This window comes from Pseudorca crassidens, chromosome 19 (assembly GCF_039906515.1).
Source record: "Pseudorca crassidens isolate mPseCra1 chromosome 19, mPseCra1.hap1, whole genome shotgun sequence".
NCBI classification, from domain to species: Eukaryota; Metazoa; Chordata; class Mammalia; order Artiodactyla; family Delphinidae; genus Pseudorca; species Pseudorca crassidens.
Genome location: NC_090314.1, coordinates 46,047,310 through 46,072,325, shown reverse-complemented (window position 1 = coordinate 46,072,325; position 25,016 = coordinate 46,047,310). Strand labels below are relative to the sequence as shown.

At 50.0% G+C, this 25,016-nt stretch overlaps 1 protein-coding gene and 1 long non-coding RNA gene across 6 annotated transcripts; one reads left to right on the top strand and one right to left on the bottom strand.

The window, feature by feature from the left end:
• Window positions 1-1,506: 1,506 nt before the first annotated feature.
• Window positions 1,507-23,041, top strand: MEOX1 (mesenchyme homeobox 1). Of its 5 annotated transcripts, none has more exons than XR_010937564.1 (5): window positions 1,507-2,428; window positions 2,641-2,728; window positions 16,626-16,798; window positions 17,097-17,205; window positions 17,948-18,077. XR_010937564.1 is itself a non-coding variant. In XM_067716225.1 (5 exons), exons 2-5 carry the CDS (start codon window positions 1,960-1,962, stop codon window positions 18,031-18,033), a joined length of 816 nt encoding a protein of 271 aa, XP_067572326.1. In that variant the 5' UTR covers window positions 1,507-1,691; window positions 1,912-1,959; the 3' UTR covers window positions 18,034-23,041. The 5 variants fall into 5 exon arrangements, 4 of the variants coding, with proteins under 4 accessions (XP_067572326.1, XP_067572329.1, XP_067572330.1 ...); XM_067716225.1 differs by lacking the exon at window positions 17,097-17,205 and having other exon boundaries at window positions 1,507-1,691; window positions 1,912-2,428; window positions 17,948-23,041; XM_067716226.1 differs by lacking the exon at window positions 17,097-17,205 and having other exon boundaries at window positions 1,521-1,614; window positions 1,912-2,428; window positions 17,948-23,041.
• Window positions 9,812-13,325, bottom strand: LOC137212654 (uncharacterized). The gene is made up of 4 exons (XR_010937568.1): window positions 12,407-13,325; window positions 12,011-12,293; window positions 11,659-11,760; window positions 9,812-10,742 (listed from the first exon to the last, which is right to left on the bottom strand). It is a non-coding gene; the product is annotated as an uncharacterized lncRNA (long non-coding RNA).
• Window positions 23,042-25,016: the final 1,975 nt, after the last annotated feature.

Below are 25,016 nucleotides of genomic sequence, written 5' to 3'. Positions count from 1 at the left end.
CCGCTCCGCGGCATGTGGGATCCTCCCGGACCAGGGCACGAACCCGCGTCCCCTGCATCGGCAGGCGGACTCTCAACCACCGCGCCATCAGGGAAGCCCTACGATTTCTTAACTGTGTGATTCTGAGCAGCTCGCATCATCTTTCTGAGCCTCAGTAAAATGTGGAGCATAATTCTTACTTTACCCACAATAGGAGAGTTGCGAGGTTCAGAGGAGAGATGTGTGTGCAACAGGTAAGTCCTGGACAAAGCGGAGAGGTGAGTGTGGTTTGTGGCTATGACCCCATCTCCTCTACCAGCTGGCAACACCCTGGCCACCTGTTCTGGAAGACAGGATGCCTATTTCATGAAGAACATGTGTGCAGCCTCCAGTCTGCAGAACTGAGACCTGTGGCCCCTTCTGGGGGAACCCTGGGCATCTTTGCAATAAGCCAGCGGGGACATTGTTTTTCTGGTCCATTCCCATTTCAATCCCAATCCTGCTGCACTGGGCCATGGAAATATTCAGTGGGAGAGGAGCTCTGGCCCCATGTGCTTAGAAAGTTTTCCTCCAAGAAATTATATTAACCCTCCAGAGGGGCCAGCAAGGTCATGGGGATTGAGTAGACTGATTGTCCAGTTGAAATGGCAATGGGTCCCCCTGTGATGGGCACCAGCCCGGAAGACCATGCAACCATTTGCCGAAGAGAACTCCTTTGGGAATGAGAATCCCCTAATTCCTATTTCCATGCCCAGATTCCATGGAAACCTTGGTCTCTGGGGGGTGGGGAAGGGGAAGCAGGTGGGTGAAGTTTAGGGGATCAGAGAGCAGGTGGGGGAGGCCTGGAGAAACTTCAAGGAACTTATCGAGGTGTCTTTCCTTTGCCGTGGAGAAAAATGACTTGAAACGCCTCTGGAGAAGAGTGTGGCTAATTGGCATGTAAGTTGGGGGTTAAAGAGCGGAAGGAAGAATCTGATTGTTTTTTTAAGTTACTGAGAAAGTGAGAATGTCACTTTGGGCCGAGAGAAATCATTTTTTTCTGGGGTGTGTCTTTCTACTACAGACCATAGTGGGCCGCTGAGACTTGCAAAAAAAGATTTCTTTTAATCCACCTTCCTTTTTGCAAGCAGCAGTAGAAGGGCCTTTAAATCAAATGCAATCAGCAAACTTGTCTCTTGCGCTCATTCCCCGCTTCACTCCCTGGAACTTGGCACTTGATGGATTCTGGATATGACTTAAGTCTTTTTCCAAATCCAAGACTTGGGGAATTTTGTTAACAGTGCAATAAAATAACTTCATAGTGTTACAGGAGAAACATTAAAGAAATTGTGTGTGTGCTGCTCTCTTTCCTTAAAAAAAAAAAAAATACAGACAATGTTTCTTTAAAAGACTCCATCTGCAAATCCCATTAGATGTGCATATAAGGTTTCTGATGATTAATAGTTGCCTGCTCGGGTTTTGGTTGGAGGGGATCGTGTGTGTGCTGGTTAACCCCTCCCTCTCCTCTCTCACATTTCACTTCAGAAATCTGTCACTCTCTCCCCTACCGAAGGATTTAAAAGTGTGTCTCAGCAGCCCTGGACCAGCTCTTTGCAGGCATTTGCTGCGGGCTCCAAGACGAGCACTCATCAGCTGGTGCGTCTGGGCTGGGACAGTGAAAATGTTTAGTGTCATCGGCGACAAATACACGTACAGGGGACCCCACTAGGCAGGTTGGTGTGTCGGAGGGGGGGACCAGGAAGCCAGGAACGAAGTCCAACATAGGTGCGGGCACACGTATGTGTGGCCAGACACATGTGTGCGTAGCTGTAAGGAACAACGTTAGCTTTGGTTTTTGTTTTGGTTCCTGGGGTGAATTTTCTGTGGAAACTTTTTCCCTCCTGTTAAAAAAAATTTTTTTTTTTGCATTTTTAACACTTTGAATATAAAAAGTGTAAGACTCCAGCCTTTGAAAGGACTGAGGCGTGGACCAGACAGCAGATGGATCCAGTGGCCAGCAGCTGCATGAGGGGCCCCCATCCCCCGGCCCCGGTCTGGGGCTGCCTTCGAAACCCTCACTCAGAAGGCAGTGGGGCCTCAGGCCTCCCCCACTACCCGCCAACCCCGTTCTCCTTCCACCAGAAACCAGACTTCCCAGGGACGGCAACGGCAGCGTACCCTGACTTCTCAGCCTCCTGCCTAGCAGCCACCCCACACAGCCTGCCCCGGGAGGAGCGCGGCTTCACTGAGCAGCACCCCGCCTTCCCACAACCTCCCGACTGGCACTTTCCTGTCTCAGAGGCCCGGCATAGGCTCAACCCGGGCCCAGCAGGGGGCTCCAAGGAGATGGGGGCCAGCAGCCCAGGCCTGGTGGACACCACGGGAGGCCCAGGCGAGGACTACGAGGTCCTTGGGAGCACTACCAATGGGACGGAGAAGAAGTCAACCAGGCGGAAAAAGGAGAGTTCGGGTAAGTGCCTGAGGAACAGCTGACCGTTCCTTTGCTGTGTGACCTTGAGGAGGTTGCTTGCCCTCTCTGAGCCTAGGTATCCTGACCATGAATGCAGAACAATATGATCTAATCCACCCAAAGGCAGGAGACTTAGAACAGTTACCTTTGGGGTTGCTTCTACTCAGAGTTCTAAGATTCTCTGGTGACGGGGGCTATGTCTGTGTCCTCAGCTCTCCTGGGCCTTGGGAAGGATGTGCTGGCAAGAGAACGAAACAGAATCCACAAAGATTTGAAGGACATGTGGGACAGAGCCTCTGGGTACAGGCTGTCAAGGGCTGCAGAGGGGCTTTCCTGAACCAGGCTGCCTCTGGGTCACACTTCTCCCCACCATGCCCCAGCCAGCTCCAGGTCCCAGAGCCCCAGGGCTTGCTCCCCAGAGGAGTCAGCTGAGACCAAGGCTCAGAGGGCTAGGACCAAGGCTGGGACCCCCGGCAGTCAAGTAGAACCAGGACTCCGTGTCTCCAGGAGTCTAGAGGGAGAGAAGCAGACATAGCGCAGGGACGCAAGAGGCAGGCAGTAAGAATTGGGGCAGACTGCCCATGAGGTATCGCCCTCTGCAGCTGGGCTGTGCCCAGGCCAAGGGGCAGCTCAGCGTGCTAAGGTCTGGGTGACCCCCCCAAAAGGCCACTCCTCTGAGGAGCCCTCCTGAGGGATCGCCAGTCTTGGAGAAAGTCAGGGAGGCAGGCAGCAAAGGGTAAGCTCTGGACCCCAGAGTGCAGGTAAAGCCTTGCTCGGCGCTGGAGCAGCAGAGGCCAGACGATGGAGCTGACCTGCTTGTTCAGGTCCCAGCCAAAGTCCATCTCCTCCTCGTGGGGAGGACCTGTTGTTTCCTCGTTTCCCCGTGGGACTGCCCCCCCCAGCCTCTCTCACTACCCATTCACCTTTTGTCTGGTTTCCTGTCCCCACCTTGCCCGGAACAAGACAGTGCCCTTGCCTCCTGCCCCCACTGCCCCACTACGTCCTCCTGACGGCCACCCTTGGGGCACATCTGTCTGTCTGAACCTACAGAAGACCTTTCATGGGGCTAACAAGGGGCAGGCAGCAAATGAGAGGACCGACTAACCAACGAGAACACTCTCTGCTTTGCTTTACGAAGCACTTTCAAAGTAGCAGATTTCCCGAGCATCTTTTTTTTTGCCAAGCATTGGCAGAGGTCCTGGGACTGCAGGGATGAATAAGGTGGTCTTACCCCCAAAGAGTTCAGACTGAGAGGGAGGAGAAACCAGTAGATACCTTTCCAGCAGTGGATGTGCTGTGATCTAGGGGGTTCGAGGTGCTGCAGGAAACATACGATAAGTCTTTTGAGTCCCACAAGTTTTCGAGTTTGGTACAGCAGGTCTTGTCAGTGACTTGATTCTTTACACGTGGAAAAGGAAAGACTGAAAAGTCTGAGGGGATCTCTGCTAGCATGGAGTCAAAACAGAGTGACCCACTCATCTCGACGTTCCCAGGACTTTTCTGGTTTTAGCATTGAAAGTCCAGTGTCCCCGGGACAGCTGGTCACCCTAGAAGAAAGCTCAAACCCCAGACTTCAGACCCCGAATCCCACACCCTTCAGTAGATTTCAAGCAGAATCCTCATTTTGAAATATCTGGTCTCCATGCTTGAAGAAGCCCCTCACTGTGCTCACAGTGGATGATAAAAACCACAGCCTTCCTACTAAATACTAAATATTACTACTAAATACTACTAAATAATACTACTAAATAGAAGGGCCCTTTAAATCCCCAGCCAGTCAAACCCTGAACTATTCCTAAGCCTGGATGGAGATTTGCAGAGAATGGGGCGCTTTCTGCTTCTCCTCTCCAATGAGCTGTCAGCCACTTGGCTCTGCGCCTAGTTGAAGAGCTCTCCCCTCCTTGGCGCCTGCCACTGTGTCCTCCATCTCTGCCCACATCCACCTTGGCCGCATCCAGCCACTTTCCAGGGGACTGTGAGCCAAGAGCATTGGGAAGGCATGGGCAAAGCCAAGGGCTGGGCTCAGGCAAAAGCTTGTTCCATGTTTCAGCAAGACCCAAATGCACCATCTTTCCTTTTGGCAAGTGGCCCATGGATGGCGCTGCTCACTTACCAAGCAGCTGGCCACCCCAGAGCACCCTCTTCATAGGGTCAGCCTCTGGTGGGGGGAGCTTCCCACCCAGGAGGGAGCCTGGGCTCTCCCTCGGGGTCCCCTCAGAAGCAGCAGCAGGAGTAGCAGTCGCACAGGACAGGGCACAGCCAGCTGACTCTCATTCATTCTCTGGGGTCCCAGACCCTCTCTGGTCAGCATGGAAACCTTTATTGCACGGCTGCTTGCATCTTCCTTCAGAATGTAACCGAAGGGGAAGGAGGCAGGAAAGACCAGTGTTGTAAGAGCCTAAAGAAAAGGGAAAGCGATGGACAAGGCTCACAACCAACTCCAGGAGCCTGGAGTTCAGTTCACAAGAGACAAACCCACGAAGACCCCCGCCCCACCCTACCCGTCCTGAGCCACTGGTTGCATTCTCTATTTTCAATGTTGACATTCTGTTCATTGTGGATTTTTGTATTCATTTTGATTTTTTAAAACTTTGCGTTAAAATAGTCTTTCTCTTGATTACTGAGGTTTTGGGCACCCTTTGCCTTCTGCATTCATCGTGTCTCACGCACCGCACCCTGGCCCCTGCTAAGCCGTCTCTGGAAGGTTAAGCAGCATTGCTCAGGGGTGTGTTTTCCATCGTGCTTCACAGTCAGGCAGTCAGGTTGCAGGGTCGGCACTGCCACTTTTGGCTGCTTGACTCTGGGAAAGGTCTTAAATTCTTGGAGTCTCTGTTTCCCCAGCTGTAAAATGGGACTATAACAGTATCACTCTCCATGTGGAGTCACTGTGAAGGTTAAATTCCGTGATCTGTGAGATTAACACTGTGTCTGGCACATGAGTTCGATAACTAGCAGCTATGAATGGTCTTAGGCCCATATTTCCAGAACCAGTCTTCAGAACATAGAATCTGATAAATAGTCCTATGTTATGGGCGACAGTGGAATTGAATATTTCAAATACGCTGTCTCAGAAATTCCTGAGTCTGGGGTATAAGATGTGGGAATTTCTCGCAATCATTGTTGGTCCTGAAATCCAGTTGCCATTCATTAGGAGCCTGGAGCTCAGAGATCTGCCAGAGAGGCTGGGGTAGGGGGTGAGTCATGCCTGGTAAATGTGTCCCGTACTGGCTGGCCTGGCCAGGGGGGTCCGGTAACAGAAAGTTACTGGAAGTTTGTTTCAAAAGGAACGTTCTCTGCTCTCTCCTCTTCTTCCTCTGCCAGTCCCAGCTGCTCCCCCATCACTCCCCATTACTGGAAGTGGAGCTGATTTGCTCAGGGAAATGGTCAGGAAAGCAGGGGTCCTCGGCTCCTACCCTGAGACTTTCTGTTGGTTCACAGCACAAAACTGATTTAGGAGACAGCTGTGATATTAACTCATCCCAACGACTCCCGCCCTGGGGCCAGGGGGTGTTAAAGACCCCTGCTGGCAAGGACAGCTGCAAGGCCACTCTTGTTTGCCCCCAATCTGTCGTTGCTACCGTGGTCGTCTTTAATTTATGGGAATGAAGGATTTCTCGGTGATTTCCTGACGGGGTTCAAGGGAAGGTCGCGTGTGATCAGCCCAGCTACAGGTGAATCTGATCGCCCGCCTGGGAGAGTCGCGGTGCCCCGGATCAGCTCAGCGCCGCTCGCCGACACTCACTCTGCCTTCATCAGACTCGCTTTGCCCCATCCTCCTGCAGCTCCAACACGCGTGCCTCCCAGGGCTCCTCCTTTCCCGATTTCTCCCCTGCAAGATCTGATGTCCACCTCCCCGTGCCCAGCTTACGCGCACTCTCAATTTCCCCTGAGGTTGAAAAACCCTCCACAGATTGACCTCTTTCCCTGCTTATTTCCCGCTACAGGCCCCCCCTCCCACCTCCATCTCCACTCACCTTGCCACGAAACCATACCAGTTTACTTGTCTTGAAAAGGCACCCCACTTTTTCTCCCCATGCCCCCGCCCCCCGCATTTGCTCAGTTCTTCGCCTTGCCTCAAAGACCCTTCTCTTCCCGGGCTCTTCTGCCTACTTATTTTAACATCCAGCTTGAAAGCCACTTACTCCAAGGACCCTCCCTTCCTTCCTTCCTTCCTTCCTCCCTTCCTTCCTTCCATCCTTCTTTCCTTTATGACTCCACTTGTACCTAGCATCATTTCAGCGAAAGTTACAGTTTAGAAGTTTCAAACTATAGTATCGCTAGAACCTGTGCTGATTTTATAAATACAGCTTGTAACTTCATAAAGGAGCTCCCCTGAGACTTCTTACCTTGCATTTGAATCTGCTTTTTTAAAAATTGTGGTCAAGAACACATACTGTAAGATTTACCATCATAACCATTTTTGACTGTGCAGTTCGGAAGCATTAACTATAAGCATATTGTTGTGCAACAGATCTCTAGAACTTTTTCGTCTTATAAAAGGAAAACTCTGTATCCGTTGAAAAACAACTCCCCTTTGCCCTCTCCCCACGGGCCCTGGCAACCAGCATTCTACCCTCCGGTTTCTAAAAATTTGATTACTGTAGATACCTCATGTAAGTGCAATCAAGCAGTATCTGTCTTTTTGTGACTGGTTTAGCTCAGCACAATGTCCTCAAGGCTCATCCATGTTGTAGCACATGATAGGATTTCTTTATTTTTTTAAGGCTGAATAATATTCTATTGTATGTGTGTGCACATTTTCTTCATCCATTCATCTGTCATTGGACACTTGGGTTGCTTCCACCTCTTGGCTATTATGAACAATTCTGCAATGAACATGGGTGTGCAAATATCTCTTCGAGATCGTGCTTTGAATTCTTTTGGATATATAGCCAGAAGTAGGACTGCTGGATCAGGTGGTAATTCCATTCTTAATTTTTTGAGGAACCTCCATACTGTTTTCCATAGCAGCTGTACTATTTTACAATCCCACCAACAGTGCACAGAGTTCCAATTTCTCCTTTCTCCACATCCTTGCCAACACTTGTTATTTTCTGGGGTTTTTTTGATAGTAGTCATGCTAGTAGGTATGAGGTGATACTTCATTGTGGTTTTGATTTGTATTTCCCTAATGACTGGTGATGTTGAGCATCTTTTCATATACTTATTGGCCATTTGTATATCTTCTTTGGAGAAATGTCTATTCAAGTCCTCTGTCCAGGTTTAAATTGGACTGTTTGATTTTTGTTGTTGACTTGCAGGAGTTCTTTGTATATTCTGGATATTAATCCCTCATCAGACGTATGGTCCACAAATATTTTCCCCATTCCTTAGGTTGCCTTTTTATTCTGTTGATTGTTTCCTTTGCTACACAGAAATTTTTAAGTTTGACGTAGTTTTGTCTATTTTTGCTTTTGTTGACTATGCTTTTGGTGTCATATCCAAGAAATCATCACCAAATCCAATGTCATGAAGATTTCCCTCCATGTTTTCTTCTAGGAGTTTTCTAGTTTTAGGTCTTACATTTTTAAGTCTTTAATGCATTTCGAGTTAATTTTTACATATGATGTAAGGTAAGGATCCAACTTTATTCGTTTGCCTGTGGAGATCCAGTTTTCCCAGCACCGTTTGTTGAAGGCTGTGCCTTCCCCACTGTGTAGCCTTGGCACCATTGTTGAAGATCATTTGACCATCTATGTGAGGACTTACTTCTGGGCTCTCTATTCTGTTCCATCGATCTAAGTGTCTGTTTTTGTGCCAGTACCATAATGATTTGATTACTGTATCTTTGTAATATGTTTTGAAATCAGGAAGCCTGAGGCCTCCAGCTTTGTTTTTCTTTCTCAAGATTGTTTTGGCTATTCAGGGTTCTTTGAGATCTCATGTGAATTTTTGGATGATTTTTTTTTTCTATTCTTGCAAAGAAATGCCATTGGGATTTTGATAGGGATGGCATTGAATCTGAAGATCACTTTGAGTAGTATGGACATTTTAACAATATTAAGTCTTTCAATCCATGAACACAGGATGTCTTTCCATTTATTTGTGCCTTTAATTTCTTTCAGCAATGTTTTGTAATTTTCATTGTGCGAGTCTTTTGCCTCCTTAGTTCAGTTTATCCCTACGTATCTTATCCTTTTTGATGCTGTTATAAATGGGATTGTTTTCTTAATTTCCCTTTTGGATTGTTCAGTATAGAAACACAGATGATTTGTGCATTCTGATTCTGTAACCTGCAACCTTGCTGAATTTAGTTATTCGTTCTAAGAGGCTTTTGTGGAATCTTCAGGGTTTTCCACATACAAGATTATTTCATCTATAAACAGAGATTACTTTACTTCTTCCTTTCTGATTTAGGTGCCTTTTATTTCTTTTTCTTGCCTGAGTGCTCTGGCTAGGACTTCCAGTATTATATTGAATAGAAATGGTGCGAGTGGGCCTCCTTTCCCTAGTTTCTGATATTAGAGGAAACTATTTCCCTTTTTCACCACTGAGTATGATGTTAGCTATGGGCTTTTCATATATGGCCTTTATTATATTGAGATAATTTCCTTCTACTCTTAGTTTGTTGAGTGTCCAAGAATCCTTTCATGTCCTCTCTCCCCTCACACATGGAGCATACCTTGCTGACACCTCCATCTTAGAATCAAACCACAGTTGGCCCGTATCCAGAGCTCTAGATGCATATAGCTGCCTTTTTCCTTAAAATTGAAGTGTCTAGAGGGCTGGGATGCTATCTGATTCACCTGTGCAGTCTCCCTAGCACCTACTGAAACATGTGTACACAGGAGAAGCTCATTCAATGTCTGGCCAATAGCCTCTAGTGCAGCCTGGCACTCACTCATTCATTTTCTCACTTTCTCTCTGAGAGTGGCTCCACCGCCTGGCATGAGGGTTTTCACCATGCGTGATGTGCTTCTGGAAAATGCATCAGGATTTTTACAGTCTCACTCACAAAAAAGTGTGCAGAGAGCCAGACTTCGGTCATAAAACCAGCCCAGGGTCAGGGTGAGTGCTGGGTCAGAAAGACGTATCCACGTGCAGGTTGGACTTGCAGGAATCCGCTACAGGGTGCTGGGCTTGCCTCCCAAGCACTCCCATGGCTGGAGCTGCTGTGGCTGGGCAACAAAGGGGACCCACCACGGCCAGGCAGTTAGGGGGGCTCACAGCTGGGCAACGAGAGGGCCCAGCTGCCACATGGACAAGTGACTGTGCTCTCCAGTCTAGAGGAATTGCAGAGCCGTCCCTATGGCCTTGCGTCAGCCTTGCCAAGTACCCCCCAGTGGCCTTGCTCCCTCTCTCTCCTCAGTGATAAGCACGGATATGGGGAGTTGGGGGCGTCTTAGTTTGCTTGGGCCGCCATAACAAATACCACAGACTGGGTAGCTTAAACAACAGACATTTATTTTCCCACAGTTCTGGAAGCTGGAAGTCAAAGATCAAGATGATGGCAGGTTTGGTTTCTGCCGAGGCGTTTCCCTTTGGCTGGCAGACAGCCGCCTTTTTGTCACGTCTTCACACGGCCTTTCCTCTGTGCGTGCGCATCCCTGGTGGCTCTCTGTGTGTCCTAATCTCTTCTTATGAAGACACTAGTCAGATTGGATTAGGGCTCACCCTAACTGCCTCATTTTAATTTAATCCCCTCTTGAAAGACCCTATCTCAAAATACAGTCACATTCAGAAGTACTGGGGGTTAGAATTTCAACATATTAACTGGTGGGGGGGACACAGTTCAGCCCATAAACAGAGGGTACAGGGACAAAGTTCTAGCAGCGGGACAAATGCTCCAGTCCCGGGTCCGCTGGCCACTAGTGTCTGTCCATTCAGACAGAGCGCTGCTTCTGACCACAAGCAGACCCCCGCATTCTTATCTTACTCCCATCAAGAGAGAAGAGAAAAAGTGGAGACTGTTTTACGAATGAATCTCTAAAAAAGCAGGCTGTTGGACAGAGGAAGAAGGAAAGGAGGTAATAACAAAATAAATGGACAACCTCAGCCGAGTGTCGCCTGGGTCACAAACGTGACACCGAGTATCAGGCTGAGCGATCTCAAATCCACACTCACCCCTTTCTGAGGGGCAGGACTCGAGGCCCCTGCAGACCCCTGGGGCCAGCTTCCCCAGTGCCCACTCCACTCACGGAATCAGGGTGCCCTGGCCTCTGGCCAGGATTCCTCTCGCAGTCCCCACCCCCATTCCAGACTCTTCTATGTCATGTTTTCCTTGAACTCAGTGGTGGAGAAGCAGTGTGAGCAGTGGGCCCTGGGTCTTGAAGCCCACGCTTCCTTCGGTGACAGCTGAGCATGACATCTGGAACTGATAAACACAAACAAAGCCCAGCGCTTCTCTCGCCTGCCCCAACCTTCTCAGAAACTTGCTGCTGTTCCAGCCTCTCCTTTCCACCGCCCCCGTACCCCCTCCACTTCTCTGCTCCCCTCTTTCATGGTCCCCACACCCCATCTCCTCACCCAGTCCATTCCACTATCCCTCATCACTGCCCACCCTCACCCACCCCCCGCCACCTGGGACTCTCAGCAAAGACGACTCTAGCCCCAGGTATTCCCCTCCCTGAATCCCCCAGCCCCACTGCTGGGCTCCTCAAAGAGGCTGGGAGCCTCACCAGGTCTCTTCAGGCCCCCATGGGAGACAGAAAGGGCCTGACATTGAGGTGGGTCGGGGCCCAGAGAGAAAGTCAAGCCAGTCCCAGGAAGCCAGGGAGGTGTGGATGCAAAGGCCCATCTGGTCTTGGGACTGGCTCCATCCAGGTCTTGTCTATTTTCAGGGCTTTGACTCTTCCCTCTGAAGTTGAAAGTATCAAAACTAACGAGCACATTAAAGGTCTGGTCTGTAGCCCAGGAAGCTGTAGACCCCATTTTCAGAGGATCTGCCAAGGGGAGTCCCAGGGAGGCAGACCTGGACCCAGACCCAGACGCCATCCCTGGAGCGAGCACAGCTCCATACTCATCACCCCTGCAGTGCAGTGTGACGTAGCCTGAACTGGTCCCAGGGGACTTCTGGCAAGCCATTTAGTCTCTGGGTCTTAATTTCCTCGTCTGTTCCATGGGCTAATGTGTACCTTACCTACCTCACAGGATAATTAAGAGGACCTGGTAGGAAGCAGCCTAACAGTCAGGAAATAGCTTCCTATAAAGGAAATCTGGGTTCTCAGCCCAATTCTGCTGCTAACTTGCTGTGTGTCTTTAGGCAAGTTTCTTACCTTCTCTAGGCTCACCTGTAAGATGTAAAGGCCACATCAGATCATCTCTAAGTCCCCTTCCAGGTCTACTATTCTATGATTCTGTAGTACAGAGGAAAGCCCCAAAGAAGTTTATCTCTGGGGGAAAGAAATCCATTGTCAATTGTCAACTGCAGAGTGCTACCCGAATATGGGGCTTGTGGCCGTTTATCTGGTCCTGGATAGAAATTTATGTTAACTGGCTGTGAGAGTTGGGGAGTAGGAATACAGGACTCCAGAAAGGCACGTTCCCCAAGGTCTATCAGAACCTCCCCGTAGTTCCGATAAAGCTGTCTGCTCACTTTAAGAAGGTCTGCCAAACGTGACAGCTACTTATGAAATAATTTACCTCGGGTGGTGTCAAAGCTCCTGGTGGAAACCGCAATCACACACACATCCTGTTTGCATTTCTCTGGGTGCTCCGGACCATTCCATCATGGCCCTGCTCCCTCTGAGGGTGTGCAGAGGGCGGGGCGGGGCCGGGGGTCTCCTCCTTAACCACAGAGGCAGCCAGCTGAGCACCGGCCTCCTCCCTCTGCGGTCCTGGAAGAGGTGCCCGCTGGCCCTGAGGAAGAATCAGGACCAGGAGGACTGACGTGGATGGTCACGCTGCTCAGTTCTAGTTACTGCTCCTGGAAGCAATAGAGACACGGATTCATGTGCAAAAGTAGTGGAGAAGGGAAAGCAGTTAAAAGGCCAGACGTTGAAAAGGCACCCCTTTCACACAGCTCTGGAGATGTGGTACCTTGAGATGCACCGTGTTTTATCTCCGCCTGTGTCATCTCTCCAGCATCATCTCCAGCAGAACCTCTTCCGGTGGTTCTCCAAAAGGAGCCTCAGCTGTGTGCCCGGCACTGTGCTAGGTGTTAACACACATTACCCATCTCGTTTTGCCTTCTCAGAAGCCTTCTGATCACAGTGGGTGAGGCTATTCTGTTTTACAAATGAGGAAACTGAAGCTCAGAGAACTTAAGGGACTTGCCCGAGGTCAGAGAGCCCTTTCTTAGAGCCAGCTAAGGCTCAGGCTCTCCAACAGGTCCTCAGAAATCTCTGCAAACACAACTCCCTTCCACGCAGCTCCAGGCTTGGGGTGCTGTGCATGTCAGAGGGAGAGAGAAATTCCCCAGCACAGCCCTGATCTTTGGGCTGAGGGCCTTGGAAAGGCTGCGGAGGGCCTTGGGACAGAACACACAACACACTGTTCCTTCCTGCTGACTGAAGGGTGTAACCTGGGGCCAAGACAAGAATCTTGGAAACTGGAAGGGACCTCGGATTCCAGGCCGGGGTTTCTCAACAGAAGAGGGAGTAGGGAGAGAAGAGAGTGCCAGGGTGGCGTATTGGAAAAGAACTCTGACAACAGCTCGCCCAGGGAAAGAAGGCCCAGCCCAATCCCATACTTCTACCCGTGGGGAAGCTGAGGCCAGAGAGGGGAGGGAGGCTCTCCAACAAAGGGATCAAACCATCTTGGGGGTAGCATGCATAGGAACTGTGCACGTGATCCAGCAGAATGGACACCCCCTGGCCAGAAACCGTATAAAAGTATTTATCATTTTTCTTTGTCTTTTCCTATCTTGATGAAAAGATATACTATTTTTATACTATTGCAGAACAAAGAGAACCATAACTTCCACTTTCGTTTTCATAGCTAACTTGCCATACTTCTGACCCCTTTGTCATTTCTTTTTTTTTTTTTTTTTTTTTTTGCGGTACGCAGGCCTCTCACTGTTGTGGCCTCTCGCGTTGTGGAGCACAGGCTCTGGACGTGCAGGCTCAGTAGCCATGGCTCACGGGCCCAGCCGCTCCATGGCATGTGGGATCTTCCCGGACCAGGGCACAAACCCACGTCCCCTGCATCGGCAGGCGGACTCTCAACCACTGCGCCACCAGGGAAGCCCTGTCATTTCTAACAGTGATCAAAGTTCCTACCCCTCTGGGAAGCTGATGAGGGACAAAGGTTCTTCCAGTGCCAGTTGCCACCCCCTTTAGCGGGTGTTGCCCCGAGGTTCACACAGGGGCTCAGACACTCAGTTCCCAGCCCAGGCTCCTTTATCCTATTTCTTCTTTCCCATCCTGAGGCCCCAGCGCCTAAATCAGGATACTAAGAGGTGAGAGAGGACAGTGGATAGGGTGGGGTTTGGCCTTGCTGACAATGGTCAGCTGTCCCCATAACCAGTCCAAGACCAGCTCCAAAGGTCTCCTCCCTTTATCTCCCTTCTTCTCTCTAGGAAGGATTATGTGCAGAACTCTGTGTGTTGGGGGGAGGTATTTGGGGGGTTTCCATAGGGGACCTGTGCACACCTCAGCAGGCCTGAGAGAAGGGGAGGGTGGGTGTGGGCATCAACCCAGGGCCCACAGGAGCCCTGGAGGCGGAGACGGGCAGGGCTGCGATGGTCCAGGTCCAGCTGCCAGCCAGCCGACGCAAGATGGAGAACCTGACGCCAGGGTTGATGGCCAAGGCTCTAGTCAGGTGGATCTGGATTCGAATCTCGGTTCTGCCGCCCAAAAGCTGCCTGGCACACTGGGCAAGTTCCCGGGCCTCTCTGAGGCTGCTTCTGCCTCTATCTACTGAGAGGGATTTAGCAAACATTTAGCAAGAACCTCCTAAGTGCCAGGTACAGTAGCAAGTGAGAAAAAGCAGTTACATCCCTGGGGAGAGAGCGCTATTAATCAAATTATCCCACAAATCCACACGACAAAGCTAAAGGGATAATACTACTACCTACTCCTACGTGTGGTGTATGGGGAGGATTAAAGCAGTGACTGCATCTTAGCACGTGGAAGCCTTTAAGAAACGGTAGCTATTACCCCAGCCCCTCAGATGGCGTCTCAAGGAATTGAAGAATCGGAAGAATACTTTATATTTGTCCAGAGCTTTAGAGTTTTAAAAGCATTTTCCACACACAGCAGCTTGTCCAAGCTTCCCAAAACCTCTGGGAGGTAGATTTCTGGATGAGAAGCCCAGAGAGGTTAAGTGACTTCCCCAGAGGCTCCAGCAAGAAGATCCAGGATTCAAACGTCGGGGCAAGTCCTCTGGGTTTAACACCCGCGCTGCTGCGAAAGGTTAGAGCTGGGAAATACTGAGCTCCAGGACAGGAGCGGATGGGAAACAATCCAGGTTTCCCAGCCTCGCTCTGGGCGCGCAGGCGAGGATGTGCTCCGGAATCGGCGTCCCTCCCCGGCGTGACCGTGACCGCCCCTCCCTCCCGGGCTCGCGCCAGCCAAGGCTGAAGACTCCTGGGGGACCCCAGCCAGGCGGCGCGTCCTTCCCCGCCAGCCCCGGCTCCGCTTCCGGAGGGGTCTGGGCAGACAGCCCGGCAGGAGAACTCGCCCCCGGGCGCGCCCGGCAGGCGGCCCACCCGGATCCGGCACGGGCAGCCCAGCATCGGGGTTGCGGGGACCCCCGGTGGCGGCACCCGGGCGGCGGCCCCTACTCCGCCTCCTCTGCTTCCCGGGGGACGTCGGGAGGAGACGGGCGGCTCCCCCTTCTATCCGGCTCCCGGAGGCGTGGCGCGGGGGCGGAGGACGCGCAGACAGAAATGCAAGGGGGACTGCGTGGAAAGCGCTAGAAAGCACCGGCGGGCTGACGTTCCCATCGGGAACGTGGGGTGGACGAGGGGGCTCCACATCCCCGTCCCGCTCGGCAATCTGGCCCCTTGGCCGGGCTCCCTGTATGTACAAGGGCAATGAAACGAAAGACTTCTAACTTTTAAGAGCGCTGCAGTAAAACGTGCTTCCTGGAGCCCTTCCCGGGCCACGTGGCACGCGTTGATAGTTCATTGTGTAGGTGTGTCGGTCTCCTTCCTGTGTGCTTCTCCATCCACCACCGCCCCTTCCCCTGTTCAGATCACGATACAGTCCTTTTTGGGTGCACAGTACTTTACAGTTTGTAAAGCCTTCCTACATATATTTCATTGGAACACTGTGTGAGTCAAACTGCCTGAGTTGGATTCCTGTCCCCACCACTCACTGGCCGGATGAACTGGATGAACTTGGACAACTTGCTTCACTTCTCTGTGCTTAGTTTTCTGGCCTATAAAATGGGTCTCATCCTAGGGCTCGCCAGGCTGAATTACTGTGAGGATTAAGTGGCTGGTGCCTGTAAGGTGCTTGATTCCTGTACCCGTTACCAGCTACGGTTGAGCCCCTGCCCTGTCGAACTCAGAGCCTCCTTCGTAAATGAACTTTCCAGACCTGGCCCCTCCTGGTGTCAGAGCATTGGGGGGGAGCGGGAGAAACTTAAGGCAGCGCTTCTCAATTTACACGTGTACACACCTCCCCTGGGAATCTGGCTGAAATGCGGACTCTGATTCAGTAGGTCTGAGGATGGAGTGAGGTGGAGATCCTGCAAGTCTGACAGCTCCCTGGCCACACGACTGCTGCCACCAGGCACCCTCTGAGTAGCCAGGTCTTAGAGCAGAGGTTTGTAACCATGACCATGTGTCAGACTCATCGAAGGCTTGTTAAAACAGATCACTGGGAAAAACAAAAAACAGATCGCTGGGCCCCGCTCCCGTAGTTTCTGATTCAGCCGGTGTGCGGGGAGGCCCAAGGATCTGCATCTCTAACAAGTTCCTAGGTGATGTTTCTGTCGTTGAGGACAGAGAACCTCAGTTTTAGAGCATCCTGCCCCACAAACTTACAGCCACTGCTAATGGAAAGCTGGGGGTAGGTGGGGACAGAGGTGGGGTGGAGATCATTAAACAGTCAAGGGCAGCTTCCTGTGCTTTGGGAATTAAAAACAGTTGTGGGGGAGGTGTGCCTGAGGTTGATATCCAAAAACCTTTCCAGTTCTCTGGGGGTGAAGACGCTAGAATGAATGATAAAGGGACACCGTGGGTTCTTTCTCAGCATCCTTTCAAAATAAGAGCAACAGGGAAAGGCTGCCCCGCTGCTTGAGGACAAAAAGAAAGGGAACCAAGGCCCTTGCGGCTCACTTCTTCCTGTTTGGGGCCCTCTCTCCCCAGACAACCAGGAGAACCGAGGGAAGCCGGAGGGCAGCAGCAAGGCCCGCAAGGAGCGGACGGCCTTCACCAAGGAGCAGCTGCGGGAGCTCGAGGCCGAGTTTGCTCATCACAACTACCTGACCCGGCTCCGGAGATACGAGATAGCCGTAAACCTGGACCTCTCCGAGCGGCAGGTGCCCCTCCTCTTCTGGCCATGCCTCCTTTCCTGTGCTCTGTCATACCCCTCTCTTCCCCCGCTTCTCCCAGAACCTTCTTCGTCTTCTCCCTCTGCCCCAGTCCAGTGGTCCTCAACTCTGGCTGTACCTGACAATCACCTGCGGAGATTCTAATAACACCAGTGCCTGGGCTCCACCCCCTAGAGATTGTTTTCATTGGTCTGAGGTGAAGTCCAGGCATCAGAATTCATCGAAGGTCCCCAAGGTGATTCTCACATGCAACCAGGGTTGAAACCTCTGATCTGGTTATCCCTAGACTTGAGTGTGCAGTGGAATCATCCAGGCCCTGTTTAAAATGCAGCTCCCGGAGCTCCACGGAGCGATTTTCCAGTCATAATGAGTGGGACCAGGAATCTGCATTTCTAGTAAGTTCTCCAGGTGATTTGGATTTGCAGCTGGTTCCTGGACACACTCGGAGAAAAGCTTCCTAGCCCTTTGTTTCGGGCTTTCTCTCAGAGCATTCCATCCATCCCCGTGCTCTGACGTGGAATAAAATATTATTATTATTATTATTGATTGCAGCTTTCAGTTGAGAAAGCATCTGCCAAAATGCTGGATTTAGAATCAGAGGACTTAGATTCAGATCCCGCCTCTACCCTTTCGTAGCCCTGAGACCTCTGGGACGTGTCTTCTCCTAACCTCTCTTGGTCTCCATCTGTAAGGCAGTGTCATAACCCCACCCTGCAGGTTTACCTGCAGGTAAATGCTGAAGCCCAGATGAGAAAATGTCCAGACCAGAGCTATCTAAGCCGAAAAGTGCTTTATAAATGTGCCTGAGGGTGAGGCTGGTGATCCTGTGTTCCCAGATGCTTGGGTAATAGAAGCTACAGGGAGAGGGCGTTGGCACAGGAGGGGAGGGGCTTGTGAAAGGGGGTGGGGCCAGTGTGACTTTTAGAACTGGTTCTTCTGTCAGGCTTTCTTTATCTGGAGACATAAGACAAGCCTCTGGGCCGATTGGTGGGTCTTCCCTTGGAGGCGTGGGGAGGGGCAAGCAGAATTTCGAGCTGGGGGGTCCCCAGAGCTGCACCCCAGGTAGCTTCAGCATCCATATGAGGACACGGTCACATCTGCCGTGAAGTGACCAGGCTCCTCTGCTTCCTTCATCAGGTCAAAGTGTGGTTCCAGAACCGAAGGATGAAGTGGAAGCGCGTGAAGGGGGGTCAGCCCATCTCCCCACACGGGCAGGACCCTGAGGATGGGGACTCTGCCGCCTCTCCAAGTTCAGAGTGAAATTCTCCAGGGAGGAAAAAAAAGACTGAGGACTGAGCCCCGTACCAGCTGCCCCCACCCCAATCCTACCCTCACCTTCTCCCACCCACCCAGGGCAGCCTCTCCACATCGCGCAGTGACTCTTGGATAGGCAGCTGCCCAGGGTTCCCGGGAGCCTTGAAGTTTCCCAGAAAGCTCTGTCCAGCGTTGCTCTGTCTTAGCAGCCCCTTCCCCAGGGCCTTTGCTTCTCACATTTCTCATGGAGCCAGTCATACAGCAGCCAGAATGGACCCTAGTGAATCCCGGGAAGAGCTCCAGGGACACTGTTTCTCGGATTCTCAGCTGCCACTCATGAACACAGATGCCCCCAAAGAAAGGAAAGGAGACACACACACCCTAGACCACCCTTCCTTTCTGGGCTCTATATCTGAGGCTTTGGGGGACCTCAAAGGTCCCAAAACCCGAGGGGAAATCAAAGTGAGGAAGTTGAGGTCAGAAACTTAGCTGCTACAAATCAGAAGCCATCCCTGGATCCAAATTTGCTGGTGAAATGGGCAAGTTCATGATCACTAGCTAGAAGCAGACAGTCAGCAGAACAGCCTGGTGTAGGTCTCTGTGGTCCCCACACAGGCCTTTCACGCTGGCTTGACTGGGTTAGGAGAATGGACCCAGGACAGCACCTGCTTCTTCAAAATCAATTCAGGGATACACGCAGGACTGTTGAGCAAGACCCCCAGAACACCGGAACAGCTATTCCTTTTAAATCTATAATTTCTGGATTGAAAACCTATCCAGTTGCTCACATTATTGGGGTGAGGGCTGGAGAGGGTCCCCCATATTCTACGAATGAAGTGATAGCTTCATGAAGCAATTGAGGTAAAGGCTGCTGCGTGAGGACCTAGAAACGTGGAACCCTGTTAAGAAAGTTTCTCCAGCTGCAATGTCCTGTGCTTTCAAAGAACTCTGACCGCAAATAAGGACCAAAAAAAGTCCCCCTATCTCCATGGGATGCATCTGAGGCCATCCAATGTGTTCCACAAATGTTGTTATGACTGGAAGAGCTGCCACGTTTATGTGTGTGGACTGCCCAGATGCCCTGGGACTGTTGGCCAAACAACCTGGGGTGACTGACGCCTTGAGAGAGACCCCCTGCCTGCCTCAGTGCTCTGTCCCCAACACCACCTGGTGTTGCAGAGGGAGGTCAGTAAGAGTTTGGAGCTCTTGTATGTAGATGTAATCATTCACGTGTTAAAAAAAAAAAAAACCCACCTCCCCATCCCCGAAAGGACAGACGCTGTGGAAAATGATTGCCACATGGCTGGTTAGAGCATGTGTAATTTTTTCTAAAGCATACTTCATCTATTTTCTTTAGATTACATCAAGTTAACTGTGTAAGGTCAATTCACTTAGTAAGAAAACTCTTCGAGAAATAAAATCAATAAGAAAAAGCCAGGCTCCTCGCAGAGCTTTTTCCTGGCAGAGCTAAGAACCACAGCTCTGTGCACAGTCCTCTGATGCTCATGTGATGATTGGCCAGACAAGGTCTAGAAGCAACGAAGAAATGGAAGAAATCCTCTGGACCAAGGTTTCTCCAAAGGTGGCGGTGCAAATGTAATTGATGTAAAAGAAAAAAGCATCTTGTCTTCCTTGCAACTGTACAGTCTGCATTTCCCATTGAAAAATTTTAGCTTTCAGTTTCTCTAACCCATGGCTTATCAAATAGACAATGTTCGTAAACAAAAGATGAACTCTTTTGTTAATAAAGGAATCTTGACCATAAACTAACCAACCCTAATTTTTAAATTCAAAGTTTGAAGATTTTTGTTTTTCAGGGTACAACCATACCCACCAACGGTAATAAAAAAATGACACAAGAAAGGATGTCCTCAATTCTGTGTCTTTTTAATGAAAAGAGATTTGTCTCACCAAGATGTCAGCAATGGACGAAAGAGGACTGGCTAGAGGGGAGGGGAGGGAGGGACCTCGGAGAAGAGACCTGGCCAGGATTTGGCATTGAGGCAGTCTGGGCCTGGTGTTGGCGGTGACCAGAAATGATATCATCAGGAGCTGGCAGAGGAAAGCAGACCTACCAAAATCAAGGTGCCAAAGGGAAGGTTCAGGTTCAAAGCCAAGCAGAGCAGACATCCTCAGGCACTCCAACACTCCCTCCTAACTCAATTCCTGTGGCTTCGGAGGACATCAACCTCTCTTGGTTTTCTTGTGTGTCTAGAATGTTCCTTCTCTGTCTCCCAAGCAGACAATCTCCCTTTCGCAATGCTTTCGCCCCCACTGCTGGTTCCCAAGTTTTCCACTTTCTGCCCACCACCCTCTTCTCCTCTTCTTGCCCTCCCCAGACAATCCCATCTACCTACATTTTTTTTTATTGTAGTAAAATATACCCAACATAAAATTTTAACCATTGTTAGGTGTACAGTTCTGTGGCATTAAGTACTTTCACATTGTTGTGCAACCACTGCCACTTTCCGTCTCCAGAACTTTTTCATCTTCCCAAACTGAACCGCAGTCCCCCTTAGATAATATCCCCACCTTCCCTCTTCCTTCCATCCACCTACATTTATAAAGTGTTTACTCTGTGTCGGACACTGTTCTAAGCGCTTTACGTGGACGAACTGTGTTACTTCTCTTAACAATCCTAAGAGGCAGTACTGCCATTCCTGTCTTACAGAGAAGGTAAGCAAAACAGAGAGAAGTTGAGTAAATCCCCAAGGTTTTATAGCCCATTAGTGGTTGTCATAAGTCATATGGTTGGGCCCAACGATTTTCTTTTCTCCCCACTAGATGAATACTGCTCCCTGACTGTTGTCATATGCTGTACCTCCGGTGAGAGGAGTGTATGTCCCCACCTGGCTGACTTCAGACTTGTCCATGTGACCTGCTTCGGCCAATAGAATGTGAGCAAATGCACTGAGTGCCCTGTCTGTGCAGAAGTTTTAGAGTCATCTCATGGCTCTGCCATTGCTCTCTTCCTTCTGCACGAGGCTGGGCTGAGACGGGGGTTCCACCATTACCCTGGGTTCCAGAATGAGAAAGACGTGGAGCAAAGCCAAAGCTAGCTCCCAATTTTCATCTATGTCAGTGAGGATATAACAGTTCACTGTTGTAAGCCACTGGGATTTGGGGGTCATTTGTCACTGCTGCACCACTTTGTGGAAACTGACCACTCCAGTGATGACACTGGGATTTGCATCCCAGCATTCTGGTACCAGACCAACATTCCCCTACCCCTGATGTGGGAGCTTAAAGTTTCATACTCTGCTGCCTACTGCCCTTTGCCACCTAAATGGCTACAGGCACGTCAAACTCAAAATATCTGAAGGGGAAACCTCCATTCCCCAGCTTAGGCTAGCTCCTCCGCCTGCATTCTGAATCATCTATTTTAGTTGAAACCTCATTCACTCATGCTAGAAACCTCATTCACTCATACTAGAAACCTGGGACACATCCCTGATACTACCTAGCTGCTTTGCAGAACCAATCGGTTACCTGGTCCTGTTCATTTCACTTAACTCGTAGGTATCTCTCACACCCATGCATGCTTTGCCTTCCAACCACCATTGCCCTTGCTCAGGCTGTCGATATCTCACAGTTGAATTAGAACCTCTAACAGCTCTCAAAGTCCATCCCCTACAGCAATCACACACACACAAATTCAACCTTGTCACCCGATTTAAAACCTATCAGGCTTCCTATCACCTACAACATAAAGTTCGAAACCCTTTATATGCCTCCAGGTTCCCCGTGCTCTGGCCCTTGCCTAACTCTACAACCTCGTTACATCACCCCCTGCCACAAAACCCAGCAATACCAAGCCACTGGCCCTTCCATATACAGATACCATGTGATTTCTTACCTACATTCCCTTGCTCATTCCCTTCTGTTTGGAAAGATCTCCCAGACCTGGACCCGCCCCCCAAAGACTTAGGCATTCTACTGGCACTTAAAGGGACAACTTGAAAGGCACACAGAGGAAGCTTTAATGGGTCAGTATGGCCCAGTTTTCAACAGGAGGCCCACGCCTGACATCAGGCAGCAACATTATCCACTTTCTAAAGTCAATAGAAGAAAATCTCTTTCAATATGAGAATTTTAATTTCTCCAACAATAGTTAATAAATCCATGGAGGAGGGTCTGATAATGAAATTAAAGGTGCACGCACACATCAGTCACATTCTCTGGTTTCCTTTGAAGACTCCCTGACTCTTCCCACTCTTCAGTGTTGGCATTTGACTGAACGGTGCTAGGTGAACAGTAGCTGGGACCAACTGCTCCTCAAGCTGGTAAAAATCTTGTGCTTTTTCTCGGGTGCAAAGCTGTGCGAGGGAAGCAAGCCCACCCACTGGCGACTCCCTGATGGGAACCGGTGACTGTGACCAGAGAAGGAGGCTCGGTAGGAATCCAAACAGCCAAGGATTCTCCGACAGTAACTCTTGAGTCATGGGTTTCTCCATCCTTCAGAGAGCATTGAGGACAAGCAAGTATGCGGCTGCCCTTTGGAGAGAGGGAGAGAGAGGAAAGTAAGACGAAGTATGCAGAGAACCCATTTCCAAATGAAAGCGCCTGGAAGGACTCAGGGCTTCAGAAGTCTACCCCCCTGCCTGGGCCAAACCCTGTGACGGATGCATTTCTAACAGCTCTTCTATTCAAAAAGGAGAACCAGTGTCAGGCAGGAGGAATCCACTCTTTCCTGTCTGGACCCCCAAAGTGCCACAGCTCCAATAACCAAGAAAACCCACGGTGGATGGCTTTCTCTCCTTCCATTGAGTAGAAATGTTTTCCACTGAGAGCTATATATTCTTCAGCCAAGTAGAAGGGCCTGTGCCAGGTAATCCCATACAACTACCAACATAGCAATTGCAAGTGGTGTCCTCTCTTAGCCACCATCGCATTAGGCTCTCACCACGTTCCTTCTCTCACTGGTTGTGCCTTCTCAGTCCCATTTGCTACAAACCATGAATAAACCTTCAAAAAGTATCTCATATCCATGCCCTTCTCGGATGCCACCATCAACCCTGGCCACTACTATCCTTTGATCTTTGTCTTCTCACCTTATGTGTGTTCCTTTATGGCTGTTACCACAATTTATAGTTCTTTTATTTGTTGTTTGCTTATTCATTTGTGGTCTGTGTTCCAAGCTGGAGGGAAGAAAATGAATTATGGTTCTCTGACCATTTTATTCCCAGCTACTAGCATGATGCCTGGAATATAATAAATGTTCAATAGATAGTTATTGCAGGGATGGATGGATAGATGGATGGATGGACAGATGGATAGATGGATGTATGCATGTACGGATGGATGGATAGATGGATGGATGGACAGATGGATGGATGGATGGACAGATGGTTAGATGGATGGATGATGGATGGATGGATAGATGGATGGATGGACAGATGGATAGATGGATGGATGATGGATGGAGAGATAGATGGATGGCCAGATGGATGGATGGATGGGGGAATTGTTAAATTAGTGGTGTCAACTGGCTTCTCAGCTCACAATTGCCCATTGCTGGCCACACAGACCACATAGGGGAATCTCTGGCCAAGATGCTGGTTAAACTGGCTGGCTTGATGCAGTCCAGGCCTTTACTGCCCACCAAGTTTGGCAGGCCATGCCCTTGCCAAAAAAGAGGGCATTGGACACCCACCCTGTTTCTGTGGCTCAGGGAAACTGTCTCTGATTCTAGCCACAGGACCAAACCAAGATTCTCTGTCACTCCCCACCTCACAGCCCTGAGCCCTGAAGTCTAAAAGAGCCACTTCCTTTGACCTGCAGTGGACAAAAAATTAGTGTCCAGGGTTGACCACTGACAACAGCAAGACTCAGAGGTATACCTGATAAAAGCTTTGTGAGATCCTCATTCAAGCCTCTGACGGTGATGCTTAATAGCTTGAAGGTGACATCAGGGTCAGTACTAATATGCGACTGAACAGAAAGAGACATGACCTAACTCGTCTCTCACCATGGGCCTGGCTGCGAGAGCTTCTCTTTCTTTATTAATATCCTAATTGGAGCTGCTGGCTCAGGACTCCACCCTGTCCCCAGGGCTAGGGCCCATGGCTGGACTGAACTCCAGCGTTACTGGGAAGGGCACAGGCTTAGCCAGGTCTGAGAGCCCCTGTGAAGGGCGTCTACTATCCAGCCTGTGCTCATCTTGGCCAGAGCCCGATGCTTGATTTCCTCTCTGATCCAGCAGATTTACCATACTTTGAGAAAATCCAGTAGGACAATTTTAAATCTCTAAAGAATTCTTGATGGTACCAAAGGAAAAATGGCTGCAGCCTTTCCCAGCACCTGTAAAGGATGGTTTTGTTTGTGTTTTTTTAAAAGGATTTAAAACCAGTTTTCCAGGAACACAAATCCTTTCTAAGGCACCCAGCACACCTGACTAGGGAGCTGCAGGTCTGTGTCTGAGCTGGCCAGCCGCCTGTATGGTGGGACCAGGCTTTCTTCGGGTTGTTTTCTTCTAATATGCTCTGCATTGCAAGAGGAGAAATCCCTTATTCCTTATAACCTTCCTTCCCCCAGCTCCACCTCCCCCCACCCAACACACACACACACACACACACACACACACACACACACACCATGTTCTAGACAGAGTTTTCTTCTCCTTCTACAGGGAGGCTGCAGTGTAGCAACAACAAAAGCACAGAGCAAGAAGGAGGCCTGGGTTTTAGGATCTGCTGTCCTACTCATTTGCTGTGTGACTTTAAGCAAGCCACTTACGCTCTCTGGGCCAATTTCCAGGTGTGAAAATAAAAAAGCAACCTTATACCTTGCTCTGCTTTGAGTATAAAAGATACGCAGATACCCTGGGCAGAATGTTTTCAAAGCACCAAGCTGTCCAGATAAGAAGCACTGCTGTGGGGCAGTAGGGGATAGTGATCAAGGTCAAGTGTTTTCAGGATGCTGGGGCTAGATCTGCTTCTGATACGTTAGCCCA